The sequence below is a fragment of the Cibotium barometz genome, chromosome 19 (genome assembly GCF_041138505.1).
Source record: "Cibotium barometz isolate CiBa-2024 chromosome 19, ASM4113850v1, whole genome shotgun sequence".
Lineage (NCBI taxonomy): Eukaryota > Viridiplantae > Streptophyta > Polypodiopsida > Cyatheales > Cibotiaceae > Cibotium > Cibotium barometz.
This window is the reverse complement of record NC_141064.1, coordinates 34,665,710-34,684,377: the sequence shown is the minus strand read 5'-3', so window position 1 is coordinate 34,684,377 and position 18,668 is coordinate 34,665,710. Positions and strand designations below refer to the sequence as shown.

Below are 18,668 nucleotides of genomic sequence, written 5' to 3'. Positions count from 1 at the left end.
CTGAAGTGGGAATCGTTTTTGCCTTTAGTTCAAGCTGTTTTGAATGACTCTTTTTCTTCAGCTATTGGCAGGACTCCATATGAGGCAGCGTTTGGAAGGCCTTTCCAGTCGTTGTTAACTAGGACTTCGTCTTCAGTACTACCGGAGGCGAACAGAGTGACGGAGTCTTACCAAGAGATCCTAGAGTCCGTTAAAGACAGATTGGCTAAAGCGCAAGAGGCCTACACTTGACAGGCCAATAAAGACCGAAGGGACATGAAGTTTTCGGAAGGGGATTGGGTTTATCTTCGGATTATGAAGCAAAGATTGAAGCAGGTGGGCAAGCGATGCCCAAAGTTGTCTTTCAGGAGCTTCGGACCATTTCCCATCCGGAAAAAGATTAATGAGGTGTCTATGCAGTTAAAGCTACCTCTGAGTTGGACTATGCACGATGTATTTCATGTCAGTTGGTTAAAGCCATATGCAGGTCCACCCCCTTAAGAGGTCAAAGACGAAGCGGAACCAGACATTATTGATGAAGCAGAAGTAATGGTTCCAGAACAGATCCTTCTGCACCGTTTCAAGCATGGCTCAGGCCGAAGACTACGACAGTTTCTCACGAAGTTTCAGGACCGAGGAACTCATGAAGCGGTATGGCTCGACAAAGATTTTTTCGAAGACTATCCGGCATTATTGACGGATTATTTGGAGGCTATGCAGCTTCCGTCAAGTTAAGCAGAAGGGGATGTCACGTGCATCCCGCACTTGGATGCCACGTAGACATTTCTGTACAGAAGGTGCAGGACCTGGGATGGTGAACTGGTCCCATGTGAGCCCAGTCCGGGACGAGTCAGCCAGGGATCCATCTCAGTCGTCCGAGGTCAGATGTGCATTGTCCTGCACATGAGTCCAAGGTCAGGTGTGCACTGCCCTGCACATGAAGCAGTGCCAGTCCGCGCTGTGAGTCTCCCTCTGGAATGATGTCAGATGTTCTGTGTATCTGGTTTGCAACTGGATGCCAGACCTCTGTAGGCATGTAGGTTTGCATGTAGAGATGGGGCCAGCCCATAGGGCTACCCCAGTGCGAAGATTTGCACTTGCACTCTTAGTGTGGGCATGGGGGAGGTGTAGAACCACCCCCAAGGGGCCAGGAGGGCCCAGGCTGTGCCCACCAGCCATGGCTTGGGCTGGAAGGGCTGTCGGCCAGCCCTAGGGCTGCTGGACAGGCAGCCGACAGGGTTAGAAACCCTACCCAGCAAGTCGGCCAGGTGTAGGGGGCAGTCCCACACCCATGCGCATGGTGCCCAGCAGCCTGGAAACTGTCCAGCAGGCAGGCGTAGAGTGGCCAGCATTTATTAAAGTGTGAAAGCATTTTATTAAATAAGACCCAGTCGTTGAGCTTCCTGAAGCTGGCCGACTGGATGCAAACGGGGGTATAAAAGCCCAGCCAAGAAATCAATGAGGGCATCTCATAATTCACCAAGTGCATCAAGCAAAACAAGGGCCAGGACAGCCAAGAGGTTGCTAACGCAAAGGGGTGAAGGACTGAAGGTCAAGGGCAGGTTTTCCAGCCAAGAAAAGGTCAAGTTTCTGTATTTGTTTTCAGATTTACATCATTCTAATAAAGCAAATACACCATCCGAGGTGGGGGCCCTACAGAGGGTAATTGGGACCCAATACTGTGTCCTCTCCATCTCCCCTTTCTCTCTCTATTTTTTGCACATCGTCTTTCAGTTTGTGCGTTAATTCCGTCGCGAAAAGAGTGCTGATTTCTGAGTTTTGAAGTACCGATCCTTCTCCGAAGCTTCCGCATATCACAGCTTTGATGTTTGTTGCAGCAGTATGGGCACCTGGGCTCGCCACCTCCACATTGTCTCAGATAGAGAGGCCTCAGATTCTCATGCTCTCACGGATGATCTGCAGCAAACCCTCTGTCCCACATGACATTGTCCGGACGGAGTTTGCTGCATCTCCTATGCTAGTAGAGGCCCTCTTCCAGACGATCTGCTTCATACAGAGGATCAGAGATATGCCATCAGATCGACTCTCACATAGAGCTTTTGAGGCGTCCATGCAGCTCGCAGAGAGTGGAGATAGGAGATCATGGTATTCACAGATGATACAGTGGCTCACTCAGCATGGTCTCCACATAGATCACCTGCCACCTTTCTAGTATGATATACATGCACCACACATCCAACTCTCTCACAGTGAGAGGAACAGAGTCCTTCGGCAGGATTTATGGCAGCGATACACTCAAGAGACTTGGATTACACCCAGTTAGCCTCTACCGCCGAAGATGCTATACTACAGAGATCAGTTTATGCGTATCTCAACGGATGGATTCATATAGAGACCTGGATACATGGATGTGTACATGCCTCACAGTGCCCAAGTGGCGATTGGCCAGCTCAGAGTGTCATCACACCAGCTTGAGATTGAGGCAGGTGGGGCAGCACGGATCCCCAGAGCAGAGAGGATATGCAGACTATGCCAGGAGGAGGTTGAGAATGAGGAACATTATGTATGCAGATGCAGAGCATATAGTGTCATTAGAGAGAAATACACCACCACCTTCAGTGGACATCCCTCACTCTGCCAGTTGTTAGAGACACAGCGCCACAGAGAGACACTGATATGGACTCATACCATAGAGAGACACTGATATGGACTCATACCACAGGGAGAGGTGGGCGACAGCTCCAGCTCACTGATTTCTTCCAAAGATCTATCCCAGTGCCTACCCTGACACAGGAGGGGGTTACACTTCAGCGCGCTGTGGACCTCCAAGCCAGACGGAGACCGAGAGCACCAGGCTACCAGACTCTCAGACTACATCAGAGGGAGATCACCGAGATACGGGCTCGACATCAGCACCATATCCAAGGAGCGGCTAGCTCACTTACACTCACACTCGGAGATCATGCTGTGAGGTATTTTTGCCTCGCCATTGCCTATGTATCACATATTACACCCCCATTATGGTACTGGTTGGAGCTAGACAGATCTGCATTGCATTCTTGTATATCCTACGCATATAGGTTGCATACTGAGCCTCTAGTAGTAGTGCTCCATCCATCACACCCCCCCACTAGCTCCAGTTCTTGCTAGAGACACAGCGCCACAGAGAGACACTGCTATAGACTCATACCACATGAAGAAGTGGGCGACAACTCCAGCTCCAACTCGTCCCAGATCCTTCGTACTCTGCAGATACCGCAAGATCCGCAATCCTGCGTCCCAATGAGACTTCAATGGTGTCTGCATAAAAGAGCTCAACAGCCCCACGGAGAAGCTCAAGTCCAATCTGGTGTTCAGCAACCAGATCAATGAACCAACCAACTTCCGGTACTGCGAGGCATCAACTGGCTCACAAGGATCTGTAACGGTTAACTTTGTGTTCGGGTCCATCGGCGAAGTAATAGGCTTGCAGTTCTCCATCCCAAAGGCCTCAAGCAACTCATGAACATACCGCTGCTGAGAGACGAAAAAACCCCCTCTGGGTCTGCCAGATCTCTAATCCCAAGAAGAAGTGGAGTAAGCCTAAGTCGGTCATCTCAAACTCCTTTGACAAGGCAGTCTTCGTCACTCCAATGTGCTCCACATGACCGCCGGTGAGAATGAGATCATCCACATAAAGGATGATAAGTGTGACCATGCCGCGTTCCCGAAAGAGATACAGGTTCGGATCTGCAACCGATCTCTGAAATCGAGTCCGAATAAAGAAGGAATCAATCTTCTGATTCCAAGCCCTGGGAGCCTGCTTAAGACCATACAAGGCCTTACGTAACCTGTAAACCATCCCTTCCGATCCTGGAACAATAAAGCTTTGAGGCTACTCAACGTACACCTCCTCCTGCAGGTCACCATTAAGGAACGCAGATTTGACATCCATTTGATACACGGGCCACCTCTGAGAAGAAGCAAGGGCAAGAACGGTCTGAATCGTGGACATCCGCGCTGTCGGTGCAAAGGTATCCTTGTAGTCGATGCCTGGCCGCTGAGCATAACCTTTAGCCACAAGTCTGGCTTTGTGTTTGTCCACCGACCCATCAGACGCGTATTTGGTCTTAAAGACCCATTTGACACCAATGACTGACCGCTTCGACGGCCTCGGTACCAACTCCCAAGTGTTGTTCTTCTCGATGGCATCAAGTTCCACCTGCATGGCTTTCCTCCAAGTATCCTGTGAAAGGGCTTCCTTTACGGAAGTGGGCTCTTTATCCCGCATGATACGAGACATCAAAGCATAGTTCACCTGAAGAAGCTCCGCCGTGTTGCTTTTATCTCGGACTCGATGTGATCTTCGAGGGCCGTCCTCTGTGGTCCACTCGGAGGGTAGCTCCGTAACACCTGACTCCCGAAGGGTGTCTAACAACCACCTAGGTACTCGAACAGATCGTGGAGCCTCCTGTGGTCGCGGGGGCTCAAATCCAGCTGTGGGCTCAACCTCCTGTGATGACTGAGGTGGATCAACTGGAATAATAGACTGGGAATCATCATCAGACTCCTCTGGATCTCCAAGAAGTGGCGGCTCCTCGACAGTGGATGCTGGAACATGCTCGTCAAAGACCACATCTCGGCTGATGACAATCTCGTTTCTCTCTGGATCATACAACCTGTATCCCTTGGAAAGAGAGTTATATCCCACAAATACCAGCTTGCAGGACTTGGAATATGTACATACGCATCACTCCCAAAGACACGGAAGTGCGAGACATCGGGTTTCCTGCCAAAATATGCTTCAAATGGAGTCATATGGGGTACTGAAGATGTCGGAGGGCGGTTGATGGTATGGACAGCCGTTGCCACAGCCTCACCCCAAAGTGGACGAGGAAGATCACGATGCTCGAGCATGGTCCTCGCCATCTCCACCACAGTCCTGTTCTTTCGTTCAACAACTCCATTCTCCGAAGGCGATCCGGTATTGGCCAATTCCCTTTTGATGCCATGATCTGCACAAAACCTGAAAAATACAGTCGAGGAGAATTCACCTCCTTTATCAGCCCTGAGAGTCTTAATCTGATATCTAGACTCTTTCTCCACCATCACGGGCCAATCCTTGAACCGAGCAAAAGCCTGGTCCTTCTGGGAAAGAAAGTAGACCCACGTGAATCTGGTACAATCATCAACAAGCAGCATGAAATAGAGAGATCCTCCCAAAGATGGTATTTGCTGAGGTCCACACAAGTCAGTGTGAATCAACTCCAATGGTTTTGAAGCCCGCCTGGAAGCCTGCTTCGGAAAGGATTCCCTGTGTTGCTTACCACGTATGCAAGAAACGTATGCAAGAACTGCAACGTCCTTGCCTACTACCAACTTCTGGCAAGCCAACCACCATCTGGTCCCGGAAGGCGGCCTCAAAGCATCCACATTTAAGTGGCCAAAACGAAAGTGCCACAAATCTCCGACCTGAGAGCCTGTCAATGAGGAGAGTGCAGAGAGCTTGTAGACGCCATTTTCCACACCGCCTTCCCAAACAACTTTGCCTGTCTCACGGTCCCTTAGAGCAACTGAATGCTCCTCAAATTCCACCCGAAAGCCAGTCTTGCATACCTCATGCACTGACAGAAGATGAAAACCCAGAGCAGGGACATAAAGAACACGGGAAGCATGCTTGCCCCCCTTGCTGTCGGGAATAATCTCCATCCGGCCCTCACTATGTATCGGAATAGTGGAGTTATCGCCAATAAAGATACGACCTGACTGCCGTTTTAGATCCAGAAAGAAGTCACGGTATGGAGTCATGTGCCTGGAAGCACCACTGTCGAGAATCCATTCCCGAGTATCCTTCGCGGTGAAGCCAACTGCCTCCTCGCTTGAAGATGATGAAGCATCGGAGTCCACCATCTCTAAGTGCACAAATGCCGGAGTCTTTGCAGCTGAGGCTGAGGAATCAGCACTCTTCCCTGTCCGCTTAGGGCACTTCCTCTAGTAGTGGCCTTTCTCGCCACAATCATTACAAGATCTTTCGGCCTTCAGCTTCTCTCGTTTTGGATCAGGCTTCTTCTCAGAAGACTTCTCCGGTGAAGCCTTCCCTTTGCCCTTGTTGTTCCGGCCTTTCGACCGTTGGCCAGTTAAGGCCTCCGAACCTCCGCCGTGAGGAGGGTTCGTGAAACGTTCCTCCTGGTCCAAGACCATTGGCACAAGCTCCTCCCAAGTAATGGTGCTGAGCCTGCCACTCGTGATCAACGAGGAATAGAAAGGAGAATACTGACCAGGCAAGTGGGAAAGCAAAGTGATGGCCATATCTTCAGATGATATCTCTTTCCCTGCTTGTAAGACTTCCTGCTGAAGGGCTTGCAGCTTGTTGATGTGTTCCCGCATCGTCGAAGACTTTGCAGGGTTCATATCCCGCATCTGCACTTCCAAGGAGATCCGTTTCATGGGTGATACCCTGTTATACAAAGAAGCCAAGTGCTCCCATATGCCTCTCGCCAGTGTCATGTGCTTCACATGATTGATCACTTGTGGTGTGCAATTGAGGAAAATAAACGACCGGACCCTGGCGTTGACACGATCCCACATGTGTGCCTGTGCCTCGCGGCCCTTCCTCGTCGATAGTAACTCCCCTTCCTCAACTTCCGGCCGTGGAACCCCGATGATGATAAAATCAGCAAGGTCATATGACTCCAGCACCGACTCCATCATGACCTTCCAGATGCCGTAATTGGACCCGTCCAACTGACGATCCACTGGGAACGTGGGGAGAGTCGGAATCTTCACGTGCTTCTCAGCCATCTCTAGTAAATCTGCCATCGCGGAGAGTACCCTGAAAGGGTGGGTGGGTGGGAAAAAAAAATCTGTAAACCTGCAAGTGGCTGTCCAGCACCTAAGCCCGCCTTCCTCTTGCACCTTCTCTTCCCGTACAGCCCAAAACAGTCCACCAATCAGCAGCCTCACGCTCCCCCTCTTGCTCAGAAAAACTCCCAAGATCTATCTCGAGCCTAGGGCTCTGATACCATGTCAGAATATGCAGCGGAAATGATAACCAAACTTGGGTAGACAAGAGCAAGTAGACTGCAGAAAATAAACAGCACAAGAAACACAGAGAGATAGGTGTGTAAACTCTTCTCTATACACAAGATCCCGAGAAAACTGAATGAATGAGTGGTGGGGCCAAGGGGCCTATATATGCATCCCTGGGAGAGCAGTCGGCCAGCATAAAAGGTGCCCACGACTGCTGAAAATGGTCCCACGACTGCATAAATGCAGTCGGCCAGCAGATAAGTGCCCACGACTGAGAAAGTGCAGTCGGCCAGCAGTCCAGTAGCCCACGACTGAGAAACATGCAGTCGGCCAGCACTGGAGTGCTCCTGGCACCCTCTGGCAACCCTCCCCACCACTAGGAAAAATGGGAAAAAATAGGGAAAAATACGGGGAGTGTGGAAAAATGATAAAACAACTTATACAGGGCGGGCACACCCACAACAGAGGCCCTGGTGTATAAATATAGACAGGAGATGACTTCTAACACATATACCTCCTTTGTATTTGTCTCGGCCGGCTCTCTCCTCTATCTCCTCTTGTGGTATAAGTTGGGACCCCAGATGGGGGCACCATACAATAGTGCAGGTGTAAGTAGAGTATCAAATAGCCAAAGCTTCGTCCTCGGCTCCTAAAACTATATCTGCGAGCATTGCCTCTCTAGCGAGCTAAGGGCTGCATATCCCCTCATCAATCTAGCTTCGGCCACCTTCCGCATCGAGAACTGAGGTCCAACAAAAGTGATCCCAAGGTATACATATGAGGTAACATACTCCACAGGCTCTCCACTATATGTAATCTGTACTGCAGATCTACTTATTCACTGTGAGGAGGTGTTAAAGATCATGACCTTGGTCTTTCCAAGGTTCACAGTGAGGTCCCGGTCCTCGCAAAAGGCCCGTAATACATCCAAATGCCTCTATAGGCCCTTTGGTGAATCAGAAATAAGAACAATATCATCTGCATACAAGAGGATCGATATCAAGACTCCTGCTAAATGTGCTTCTGGTCCTCCTTGTCTATCTATGTAATCCAAGATCTCGTCAATGTATAGACCAAATAGAGTAGGAGACAAGGGGCAGCCCTGCTTCACCCCGATAGTGCTGTGTATAATCACTGAGTCACCTCCTGGAGCCAGTACTCTGCCTGTGACGACGACTGACTTAGAGTGTAATGATCCCCCAAAGCATCTCTGCTAGCACTCCCATATCCTGCAGTCTCCTCATCATTCTGGCCCATGGGACGGTATCAAAAGCACGACTAAGATTGGGCACAAAGCACACTGCTGATTAATTGATTTGTGAGTATATTGGGCTGAAAGTACCTCTTCTTTGACCTTATTAAATGAGGTGTGACATCCTTGCTTACCTCAAGGGAAGATTCCTAGGCTAAGAGACTGTTCCCACACTTAACTCCGATTTCCCAATAGTTAATACGGCCTAGTTCTTCACCCTTTTGTTCTCCATGCTTCTAGTGCAGAAGAAGGATTGCTCATTCCGCATGTGCATGGAATACAGAGCCTTGAACAAGAGTACAATCAAGAATCGGTTTCTTATACCGAGGGTTGATGATATATTGGATTGGCTGGAAGGCACAACATTCCTTAGTCGGATTGACTTAAAGGGTGGCTATCATCAGATTCAGATCCAACCACCACAAGATATTCACAATTTTGCCTTATGTACCACTTCTGGATTGTATGAGTTTTTGGTGATGCCTTTTGAACTCGCGGATGCTCCGGCTACCTTCAACCGCATGATGGATCGGATCTTTAGACCACATCGGAAGTACAGAGGTAATTTCTTTGATGACTCTTGTAGAAGACTCTTGTGTAACATTGCAATGATGATATTTTCTTCTATATCCATTTTTAGTCTTGCAAGCTGTGTGGTTAAGCTCTTCATGTAGTTCAGAAGGGCAGGAAGAGAGTCTTCTTGATTCATTTTGAGTTCAAAGAATTTTAGAATTTTTTGGCTTGTGCTCCAAAAAGTGTAGATAAATAATCCCAAGCCTCACAAGTTGTGTTCTTACCATCTATGTGGTGAATGTATTGATCACTCAGTCCCAAAGCTATGATGGCAAGTGCTTTCTCATCTTTAGCTACCCATAGTGCTTCACCTTCCCTGGTGCTGGGTTTCTTCTCCTTTCCATTAGCAATGTTTCACAAACCCTTCCTCATTAATGTGAACTTGATTTTTGTTTGCCACGTGTAGAAACTGTGCCCTTCAAACTTATCCATTTTCATTGGAGTGGCCATTAGTGAGGGAAGGTCTTCCTTCTCTGATTTTTATAGAGTAAAGGAGAAAGGGTGGGCATGCAGCGGAACATGCAGCTGGATGCGAATGGGGTTGGAGGGCGGGCAGGAGGTAGAAGGGGGCCAGCGCCAGGCGAAAGGCAAGGAGAGGGCGATAGCGGGTAGAGGGGGGGAGAGGTGCAGTGCGTAGATGGTAGGGCACAAGTCCCGCGGGGGTGGGGGGGCGCTCACAGCTCTGCGCTCGATAACCTTAAACAAGATTAACACTGAATGAGGGAGACTATGGATGAGGTGCTTACAAAGATTAAGGATTTCATAGAGCATCTTGCTAGCATTGATGAGATCTATCCGGATAGTTCTTTGTTGCCTACTACCCACAATGCACTGACAAATTTTAACCAGGGTTTTGCATCTACTATCAAGCTCATGATGAAGGGCAATCATAATGCCCTCAATTTTGATGAGCTGGTTTTTGTGCTCTTGCAAGAAGAGACAAGTCTATTTTGTGTGTTGGTGGGGATCAAGCTTTTGCTGCCAGTCAAAGAGACAAAGGCAAAGCCTCTTCATAGGGTGGCTACAAGCCAAAGGCAGATTCAGCCCAATCTTCTGGCAAGGATGCAAAGAAAGGGGGCGAGAAGCCTACGAAGAAAGGCAAGTGCAATTCTTGTCAGAAGCCAGGGCATCACATCAATGAATGCATGAAGAAGAAGAAAAAGAAAGATTGAGACATGTCTGTGGCTAATGCCTTAGCACCTAGTGTTGAGGAGTCGTCAACTAGTTACACACATGATGATTGGGCTTTCAGGGTGCATTGTAACTATGACCCTTCTATACATGATGTATGCTTATCAGTAATAGAGTCACATGTTTGGTACTTTGATTGTGGTTCTGGACAGTCACTCTCTCAGATGTCTTGGCATCAAGAAGAACTTACTGTCAATTTCTGCCATTACTAGAGCAGGTATAGAGGTCATATTTGTCGATAAAACGGTTTGTGATCAGAGTGATCGAGACATCATTGTTGCCTTGAGTACACTATGCCATGGTCTTTACAGGCTGGATAGATATGAGAGATTGGCACATGATGCTTTATAATTTACTTCTGCACGTTGGGCACTTTTTCCCTCACTAGGAGGTTTTTTCCCTGGGCATGGGAACCCCCCTTATTTGGGTATACTTTTTTCCTTGTACTTGGCATTATCTAATCAACGAGCTGATAACCTACTACTACTTCACGCTGCTTTGTGTACTTGCACGACTATGTGTGAGTGTGCTGCAGCTAATCCCAAGGCAACTCTAACATGCATCTACATGATCCTCCAGGCCATGTACATCCTCCATACTATCCAAGCCCAAGAGGGAGGACTCAACAAAGTCAGTCTCATCACTCTGACCCAATACATCATCATTCTGCAATACATTGTGTGTGGGTGATGCATGATCTTGTATCCCAGCATTTTCACCAAGAGAGCATTCATGAGAAATGACTCGCCAATCCTGGCGGAACGCTAGCTGAGACGGAGCCTTAGATTGTGTCTCCTGAGAGGCGCATTTGCACTATCTCCTACGACCCCTAGCCCTAGTGCAAAGTGCCCCTGCTGGGTGACAAACCCGACCCTGGTGAGGTCTACTTGCAATCTCCATACGTTGCTTCAACAGACCGTTAGGTCCCAGAGAGGCAACAAAGTCCTCAATAAGCTCACTGTCACTAGGAAGCACCATAACCTTGGGGATAGCGTCTGTCGAAATAGTGACCACCTGGCCAGCAGAGGTCGGCAAGACAGGGATAAAGGGCACCTGTAGGACCAGGCCAAAAGCTGACCCAATGGCCTCCATCATCGGCCAATACACGTGGAAGACTTAGGAATCTAGTATAACAGGAAAGCGATTCCGTTTTTCTTAAACAAGGTTGAAATAACTGGTATAGGGTAGGAAGAACATCTTCCTCGCGCCCAATGGGAATGGGCTGCCCTTCAACACCTCTGAGGTTACTTTCTCAGAATCGAAGTCCATACTTGGAAGAAACCTCTCCCAAGCAACTTGACAACTTTGAATTGGAATGCAAAGTCCAAGGGCAATGCCGCAAGTACCCAGTCACACGGGCCTGAGGACTGTTACCCAAAGACGAGAGTCGTCTTGGTGTCTTTTTCGATTGCAGAAAAAAGGGTTGCAAGGCCAGCGTTTGTAAAATTAATGGTTTTCCCAGCTGGGGGAGAATGATTAGCCATGATGCTAATCTGATGGGAAAAGGCTGACTTGAACTATGATGGAAAGTGTTGCGTGCTGAAAACTGTAGGGGACGAGGGATAGAAGCAGGGAAGACAAGAAGGAAAGGGCGGGCAGGGGGTCGGGCAACAGAATAGGACGGATGGCAGAAGAGGTGGCCAGGCAGCGCGGGCAGCAATGGAAAGGGCAAGGAGGGCAGCATAGGAAAGGGCAAGGGGGGCAGCGTGAGCAGCAGAAAAGCGTGGGCAGCAGAGGCGGGGGCAGAGGAGAAGCGTGGGCATTAGTGGCGAGGGCAGCAAAGTGGCAGAAAGGGTAGCTGGAGAGGAGAGCAAGTGCGCGCAACAGCTCAGGTACGGGGAGCTCTTGTCCTGGTGGCCTACTTTGGAATCCATGTGTCAATGCATGAGAAGGTTGGCAGCCATAGTGGCAGAAGAGTTCAGAGATGTAGTTCATGTTGGTGCTAGGGGCCCCCATGCTCGTAGGTTGCAGTGTGAGGTATATATGCAAGAGCCTTGGCTGTCATAAAAGTAAAAGATGATGCTGTGAGAGGATGGAGGAGATGATGCCAAGTGGCCCAAGGAGAAGGCAGATTGTAAGGTTTTGTCTAGAGGTCGCACTGTGTATTAAAAGTACTTCCTTTCTACTTTATGCGCCTTGTTAGAGCTCCACATGTGCATCAGTTCTTAAGAAACTGTTCTCTAAAATTTTATTGCCATTCGCATTTTTGGTTTGCTGTTTGTCTTGATTACTATGGTCACGGCTCATGCATGATTTGGCTGCAACTGTGCATCTTCCAGGGTAAATCTCGGATCTACAGATCCAACTCTTCTGATTGGGTGCAAATGCAAGGTAGGGTCCATTCAAATGCAGTTTCTTTGATGGAGGTACTTTCTTGTTGTTTTTACATTGCTTTGTAAATTTTTTGTTGAGATTCTTGTTTTGTGATGTGTAGGTTTATTGGCCAGATGATAAGGTTTGGTACACTGGAGTCATTAATAATTATGATACTCAGGCTGGAACACATCATGTAGGTATTCTTTGTATGATCTAACGTTGGACTGTTTATTCTTCTCTCTTTCACTATGTTGGTGGCAGTGTTTTGGGGGGAGGGGGAGTGGGCTGATGGCTGTGGCATGGCACTAGTGTTTGCGTATGCATTTGTATGAATACAAGATTTTAGTGCGAGAATGTAGCTGATAGAAGAATGTACACAGGTTAATTATGATGATGGGGATGAGGAAGATCTTCTCCTTGCGAAAGAGCTGTTAAAGGTTTACCTCTCTCGGGAGGAAATGATAAATCGAAACCTACTGTCCAACTGCGGAGCAGAGGGATTGAAGAGGTTTGACTATCAAGAAATGGCCGCCTTAGCTACTATCTTGGAGGATTTCCAAGAAGATTTTGAGCATGGTGAGCTTGTTTGGGCAAAAATTAAGGGTATGTATGCCAAGTGAACCTTGTTGGTTGTTTTGTTTCATTGTTTAGTAGAGTGCATAGCTCTCTTATCATGCTTATTGATCCCTAATGCAAGAAACACTACCTAGGAAGAAACTAAATGCTCTGATACCAATGTCACATGAAATGCTAACAACAGAAAACTCAAACACATGTTTAACACTAAGAAAACTAGTTTAATGCTAATCCAAATGATCTAGTGCAAACACAAGAGAAGAGAGAGACAAGAATTATAGCCATAATCTACTGTATATGGCAAAAGATGATCATATATACAATGGGTCTATAGATGCAGACCAAAAAGTGTCTTGCTGAATTCACAGCTTCTTTGGTGATCCACATGCCTTAGCTTCTGTTGTCCTTGGTTTTGGCTCTCTTGCCGTTGGTCTTGGCTTTGCAACCTTTGTCTCTGAATGCCCAAGAATTACCTCTAACTCGTCTTTATTATATAAGGAAACTGATGGCAAGTCTGATTCAGGTTGGCCATCCATTTTTAGGTCATAAAACATCATCAAAAAGGTCATCAAATATGTCCATATTGTGCCCAATAACCATCCCAACCATTGGTGCATGATGTCCTGGGCACCTCTGAGAGGTTATAGGGCTGTCAAAATTACCCAAATCGGTCCATACTCTTCCTCGAATCTTGCCCTTAAGGCACCTGAAGTAGGAAGCATGGCACTCATATGGGTGATGCACGTGACAACGATCTTGAAAGGATTGTAACTTCTGGGGAAACTGGAATGGACACGGGTCTCTACTTTGAAGAGGTTGTTCCGGATAAGTGTAGCCTGCCAGACTGCCCTGACAAGTGTCCGTGGTCGGCTGACAAGGGTCCAGCTGACTCAAAGTGACATCTACTTGCCATCTCTATTGGCTACCCACTCCACTTTTACTGGATCAGCGGTGCATTCCGGCAACTTGTGTGGATGGCGCTACCAAATCAGCAATTAGCGGCTCCCGTGCAACAATCGCACGTTACTTAGTCCCAGTGGTTCACCTACTGTGGGTTGACCACATGTAAAAACATTAACTCTGGGATCGCCCTGGTGGGGGACTTCGAATGAATAAAAGTGTTAGTGTTTCGCTCTCAATGTTAGTGTTTACTCAGTACCCACATCACTTTTACTGGATCAGTGGTGCGTTCTGGCAACTCATGTGGATGGTGCCACCAAATTAGGGGTTACCATGTAGTAATCACGTGTTACTCAGTGCCAATGTAACTCTCGGGTTGCCGCAGAGGGGGAGGGGACTTTGAATGAATAAAAGTGTAAGTGTTTCACTCTCATGTTCTGCACTCTTGAGTCATCTTTTTTTTTTTTTTTTTCAGAAACAAGATCCTTCTATTAGTTAACAAAAACAGCCTTGAAGGGCTAGATACAAACTCGCCTCCATGTGCGGGGCGAGGACCAAAGAACAAGAGGGGAGGAAGGATGCACTTCTCCTCCGGCTGGCTGCTCTATGAGGAGAAGGCTATCTCATACAAGGGGTGGGGGAGGGAATAACCACACAGGTGGTCTCTAGTGCCAAGTGGGCTCACCACGTCTATCTATGAGAAAAGGGCTAGGTCGCCAGATCCTCAAGAAGGCTTCCCGACGCTTCTGCATACAATCAGCCCCCCCCCCATGATGATGGTGGGGGAGAGGAACGTGAAGAGCATTGTAGAGGGCTACGAGGGTGTGGAGGATTTCTGAATAAAAATGGCAAGAGTTTGGCTAGCGAGAGAGTGAATAGTAGAAAATGAGAGGAGGGTCCCTAGCTTATATAGGTTTTGCCTAGGAACACGCATATGTAGAGCGGCGTACACACGTTCGTAACATTGAACATGCATGTAGTGCAAAGGTGAATGTGCATGTGCACAGAAGAGAACATGCGAGTGCACATGAAACATGGGAATGTGCGTATGCAGAAGTGAATGTGCATGTACAGAAGAGAACATGCATGTGCATACATAGAAGAGAATGTGCATGCACAGAAGTAAAAGTGCATACACAAATGAAATGTGGGAACATGCATGCGCAAAAGAGAACGTACAGATGCATCTTGTACATGCACTGTTTTTAGAGATTTTGCATGCAAATAGGCGCTTATTAGTGAATATGCAAGTGCCGTGTTGGGCCATGCCTATGTGAGTGCCTTAATTAGCGGTGTTCTGATTATTAATGATCCTGACGATGGGCTGTACCATGGACCATGTTTTCACCCACCATGGCCCCTCCATCCTAGGATGTACCTAGAAAGCATAATCACTTACATGATTAGAATTGGCTTCCATGGGGACTCTATCCTTCATAGTTCTCCATCACGTTTGCTTTCTTGTATATCTGCTTTCCTCCCATTTCTTTCTTGGACTCTTTTTACTTATTTCTTTAACATTTTTCATTTGTTTTGGGATGGTACCCTCCTTCGTTTTCATTTGTTTTGGGATGGGTACCTTCTTCTTTAATGTGGGTGAGGTACCTGTGTTATGTTCATTAATTCACCAATTTGAGAACACTTGAGCCTTGTAACATAGAGAGAAGAAGAGGAAGATTCCAAGGGCACCTCTATCCACTCTTAGTATAGAGCAACCCCGTTGCCAAACGTCCTCCTGCTGTTGCTCCTGAGTCTTCAGGCAATCCCAAAGACAATGTCGCTGAGACTTTTGAGGGTGGCCACACCTTGGACAAGTTGCTGATTTGCCAACCATGTGCCAACCTCAGCGACTTTTGAGGGTGGCCACACCTTGGACAAGTTGCTGATCTGCCAACCATGTGCCAACCGCCAAACTCTTATGTGCCAACAACCACAAAAAGAGGGTGAGCTTTCGAGGTCGAAAACTGTCACAGAGCCTCTTCCAAAAATCTGAGAGAAAACGCGGTGAGAGGCCTTGAGACTGCCAATGTCCTGCTGCTACCGGGGTGCCCTCGACCTCAGGCATTTGGATCTTGCGGCCTAGCCGTGTGGTGTATGCAAAAAATGGGGCACCCAGAGTCTCCTCCCTGTCTGCAGGATCACGCCAAGTCCACTCTCCTGGGTGCCATTGGAGGCGAGTGAGGGGCATAAACGCCAGAGTCTCTCCGTGGCTACCTTGGCCGGAGCAGGGTCAATGTACCACTCATGTACATGAAATCCGATCACCCTCACCTTTTGCAAGGTGCATCCACTGAAGTCATCAAAGGGGGGCTTTGATCTCTCTAATCTGCCATGGGGTCCAATCGAAAAAGTGAGCAAGGTGTAGCTCTCATCCGCACAATGGACTGCCAAGAGAATATCATGCATAGTAAACACTCCCAGCCACTGTGGGGGGATAGGGGTCAGCCACCCTTGAGGAATAGCAGAGTCGATGTCGAAGGTGAGTCTCTCTCTCCCGAGCCTCTAGGGGAAGCTGTCTGAATGCAAACCAATCTCCAAGGAATCTAGCAGGTCTTGTGTTCCAACGCTCCCTAGTATACATGAGGCTGGGCCCCTAGCATGTGGCCACTAGGTAAACGGATCAAGGGGTTCCAGGTTAGGGGTTGCCGAAGACGCTCCTCAGAGGCTACCAAAACTGATTGCTGGAGGGCCGGCCTAAGGTGATCCCAAGCTTGTAGTAGGTTGGCGGCGAATCTATCCTCAAAAACTAGGCTAAAGCTGTGGGCTCGCATCTCCATGAAGATCCATCTGATGCTCCGCAGCCAAGGGCCCTCCTCGGCTCGGCGTACGCACTGAAATCTTGGCCAAGAGGAAGTCCTTCCAAGGCTCACCTCTAACAATCAACTTGCCCAGCAGGGCACTGCTCTGAATGGTGAGGCGATGATATGCCTAGGCTCCCTCTGAGACGTGGCTGTATCACTCTCCAGGCCTCCATTCTGTCGGCCCACAAAAAAATGCGGATCAACCATTGAACGTGACCAATGCAAGCCCGAGAGAAGGCCTAGCAAGAAGTAATATACCACATGGTGGAAAGGACCTGGTTCGCCACCACCACTCGGCCAACTAAGAAAAGCCTTGCAGAACTCCAATACAAAAGCTTTTTAGAATGCTCAAAAGAAGAGGGGCTAGTTGCTGCTCTAGGGAGATATCAGATGCCCACCTGGCATCCAAGATAACAGACTGGAGTGCTCGTGGGGATCCACTGGAAAACCTCAACTGGGAGGCCAAGTCGGGGCGGGTGAAGTTTGAAGATCCTACCCAAAAACCACATGACTTGTGCCAGTTGATCTCTGTTCATGATATGCGACAGAAGATCTCTATCACCTTTGCAAATCTTTGAAGATTCCCCACATCTCCGAATAAGTATGTTGCGGTGTCATTTGCAAACTAGGAGTCCAGTAGCTCCTCCTGAGTACAGATGGGGAGACGCAATCTCTAGAGCCCAGTCTCCAAAGCTGAGAGAAAATTGCTCATGGCCTCGATGACAAATAGAAAGAGGTAGGGTGCTAGTGGGAAGCCATGCCAAACCGAGCGAGAAAGGGGAAATCTTTCACCTTTGGCTCCCTGAATGAGAACTTGACTGTGAGAGGCCGAGTAAAGTCCGAAAACACCACGGATCCACTCCACCGGGAAACCCATCCGGTACATTATGCCATCCAAAAAGCCCTAGTCAACTTTGTCATAGGCTTTCTTGAAGTCCAGAAGGAGCACAATGAGATCATGTTGCCGCATCTTGGCCGAAGCTATCGCCTTAGGGAAAGTAAACATGTTGTCCAGAATGCTCCAATCTTGATCAAAACCTGTTTGAGTGTCATGGATCAAGTCGGAAGGAAAGGCTGAAGTCTCCGGCTGATGGCCTTGGCTAAAATCTTGTAGGCAGTCCCAAGGAGGGTGATGCCTCTCCACTGCCGAATCTCCAATCTGTCACTACCCTCCTTAGGAATCAAGTGAATAAGACCCTCTGAGAGCCTTCTTGGCATGGCACTCGTGGTCATAATCTCGTTGAAGACTGCGGGAAGGTCACCTTCCATGTGATCCCCGTGGCGAAGAAAAAAAGAAATTGGAAGCCCATACACCCCCGAGCATTTGCCCCTAGGAAGAGCCGTCAAGGCCTCTGCCAGCTCCTCTGCTGTGAAGGGAGATAATAAGAAGGTCCGAAGAGCGGGGGGAACCACCTCTCTCGTGTGCCTCTGGACCCTTTCTCATGCATCCACCACCTGTGAGGAGGGATTTGAAAACATTTGTGGCAATGGCTCTCACATGGGGGGGGGGGCGGCGGGGGGGTCAGAAACAATAGCTCCATCATGGCCTCGCAGCCTATGAATACCATCTCTCCACCTGTGGGGGCCGACAATCTCAAAGAAATCCCCAGTGACTCTATCTCCAACTTGGGTCCACAAGGAAGCTCTGGCATGGTATTTGTGGTCCACCCTCCTTTCCTCAATCCATGGGCTATGTGGGGAACTCTCTTGAGGTCACTGGAGAGAAGCAAGCCCCCGGCGAATGCTCCTCTCCCGCTCATGGAATCCCGCCAATCTGCTCTATGTTGCCTCCTGCAATAAATTGTTGATCTCGCCAAGGCCTACATCATAGGTGCGGCGGCAGAACTTGAGAGAAAATCTAGTCCCTCGCATATTTGATCTATCCTATTGCAGATCTTAGAGTTGTCTATGAGGCTGTCCAAAATCCCAGTGCTCAAGTGCCTGTCCTGCCTCTAGGGGTCCTCCAAGGACAAAATAACCGGAGCATGATTAGAGAGAGTAGTGCCCGCCAAGATACCAAGCATGCCCCCGCGACCGCAAACGCACTTATCCACATAGAATGTATCAAGTCGAGAAAGATTGGGGTCGGTGCTCCTCTTGTCAGACCGCGA

The 18,668-nt window shown here is 48.5% G+C and overlaps 1 protein-coding gene across 4 annotated transcripts in view; it reads left to right on the top strand.

Moving 5' to 3' along the window:
* The window catches only part of LOC147628512 (histone-lysine N-methyltransferase TRX1-like), a 93,134-nt gene that overhangs the window by 42,752 nt on the left and 31,714 nt on the right, over window positions 1-18,668 (top strand). For 3 of the 4 annotated variants that reach the window (XM_086813703.1, XM_086813700.1, XM_086813704.1), the window contains exons 2-4: window positions 12,244-12,295; window positions 12,399-12,473; window positions 12,661-12,883. In XM_086813703.1, the coding sequence (XP_086669829.1) occupies window positions 12,244-12,295; window positions 12,399-12,473; window positions 12,661-12,883 (350 nt within the window). The remainder of the gene's footprint in view (window positions 1-12,243; window positions 12,296-12,398; window positions 12,474-12,660; window positions 12,884-18,668) is intronic. The other variant, XM_086813701.1, reaches the window with a different exon arrangement.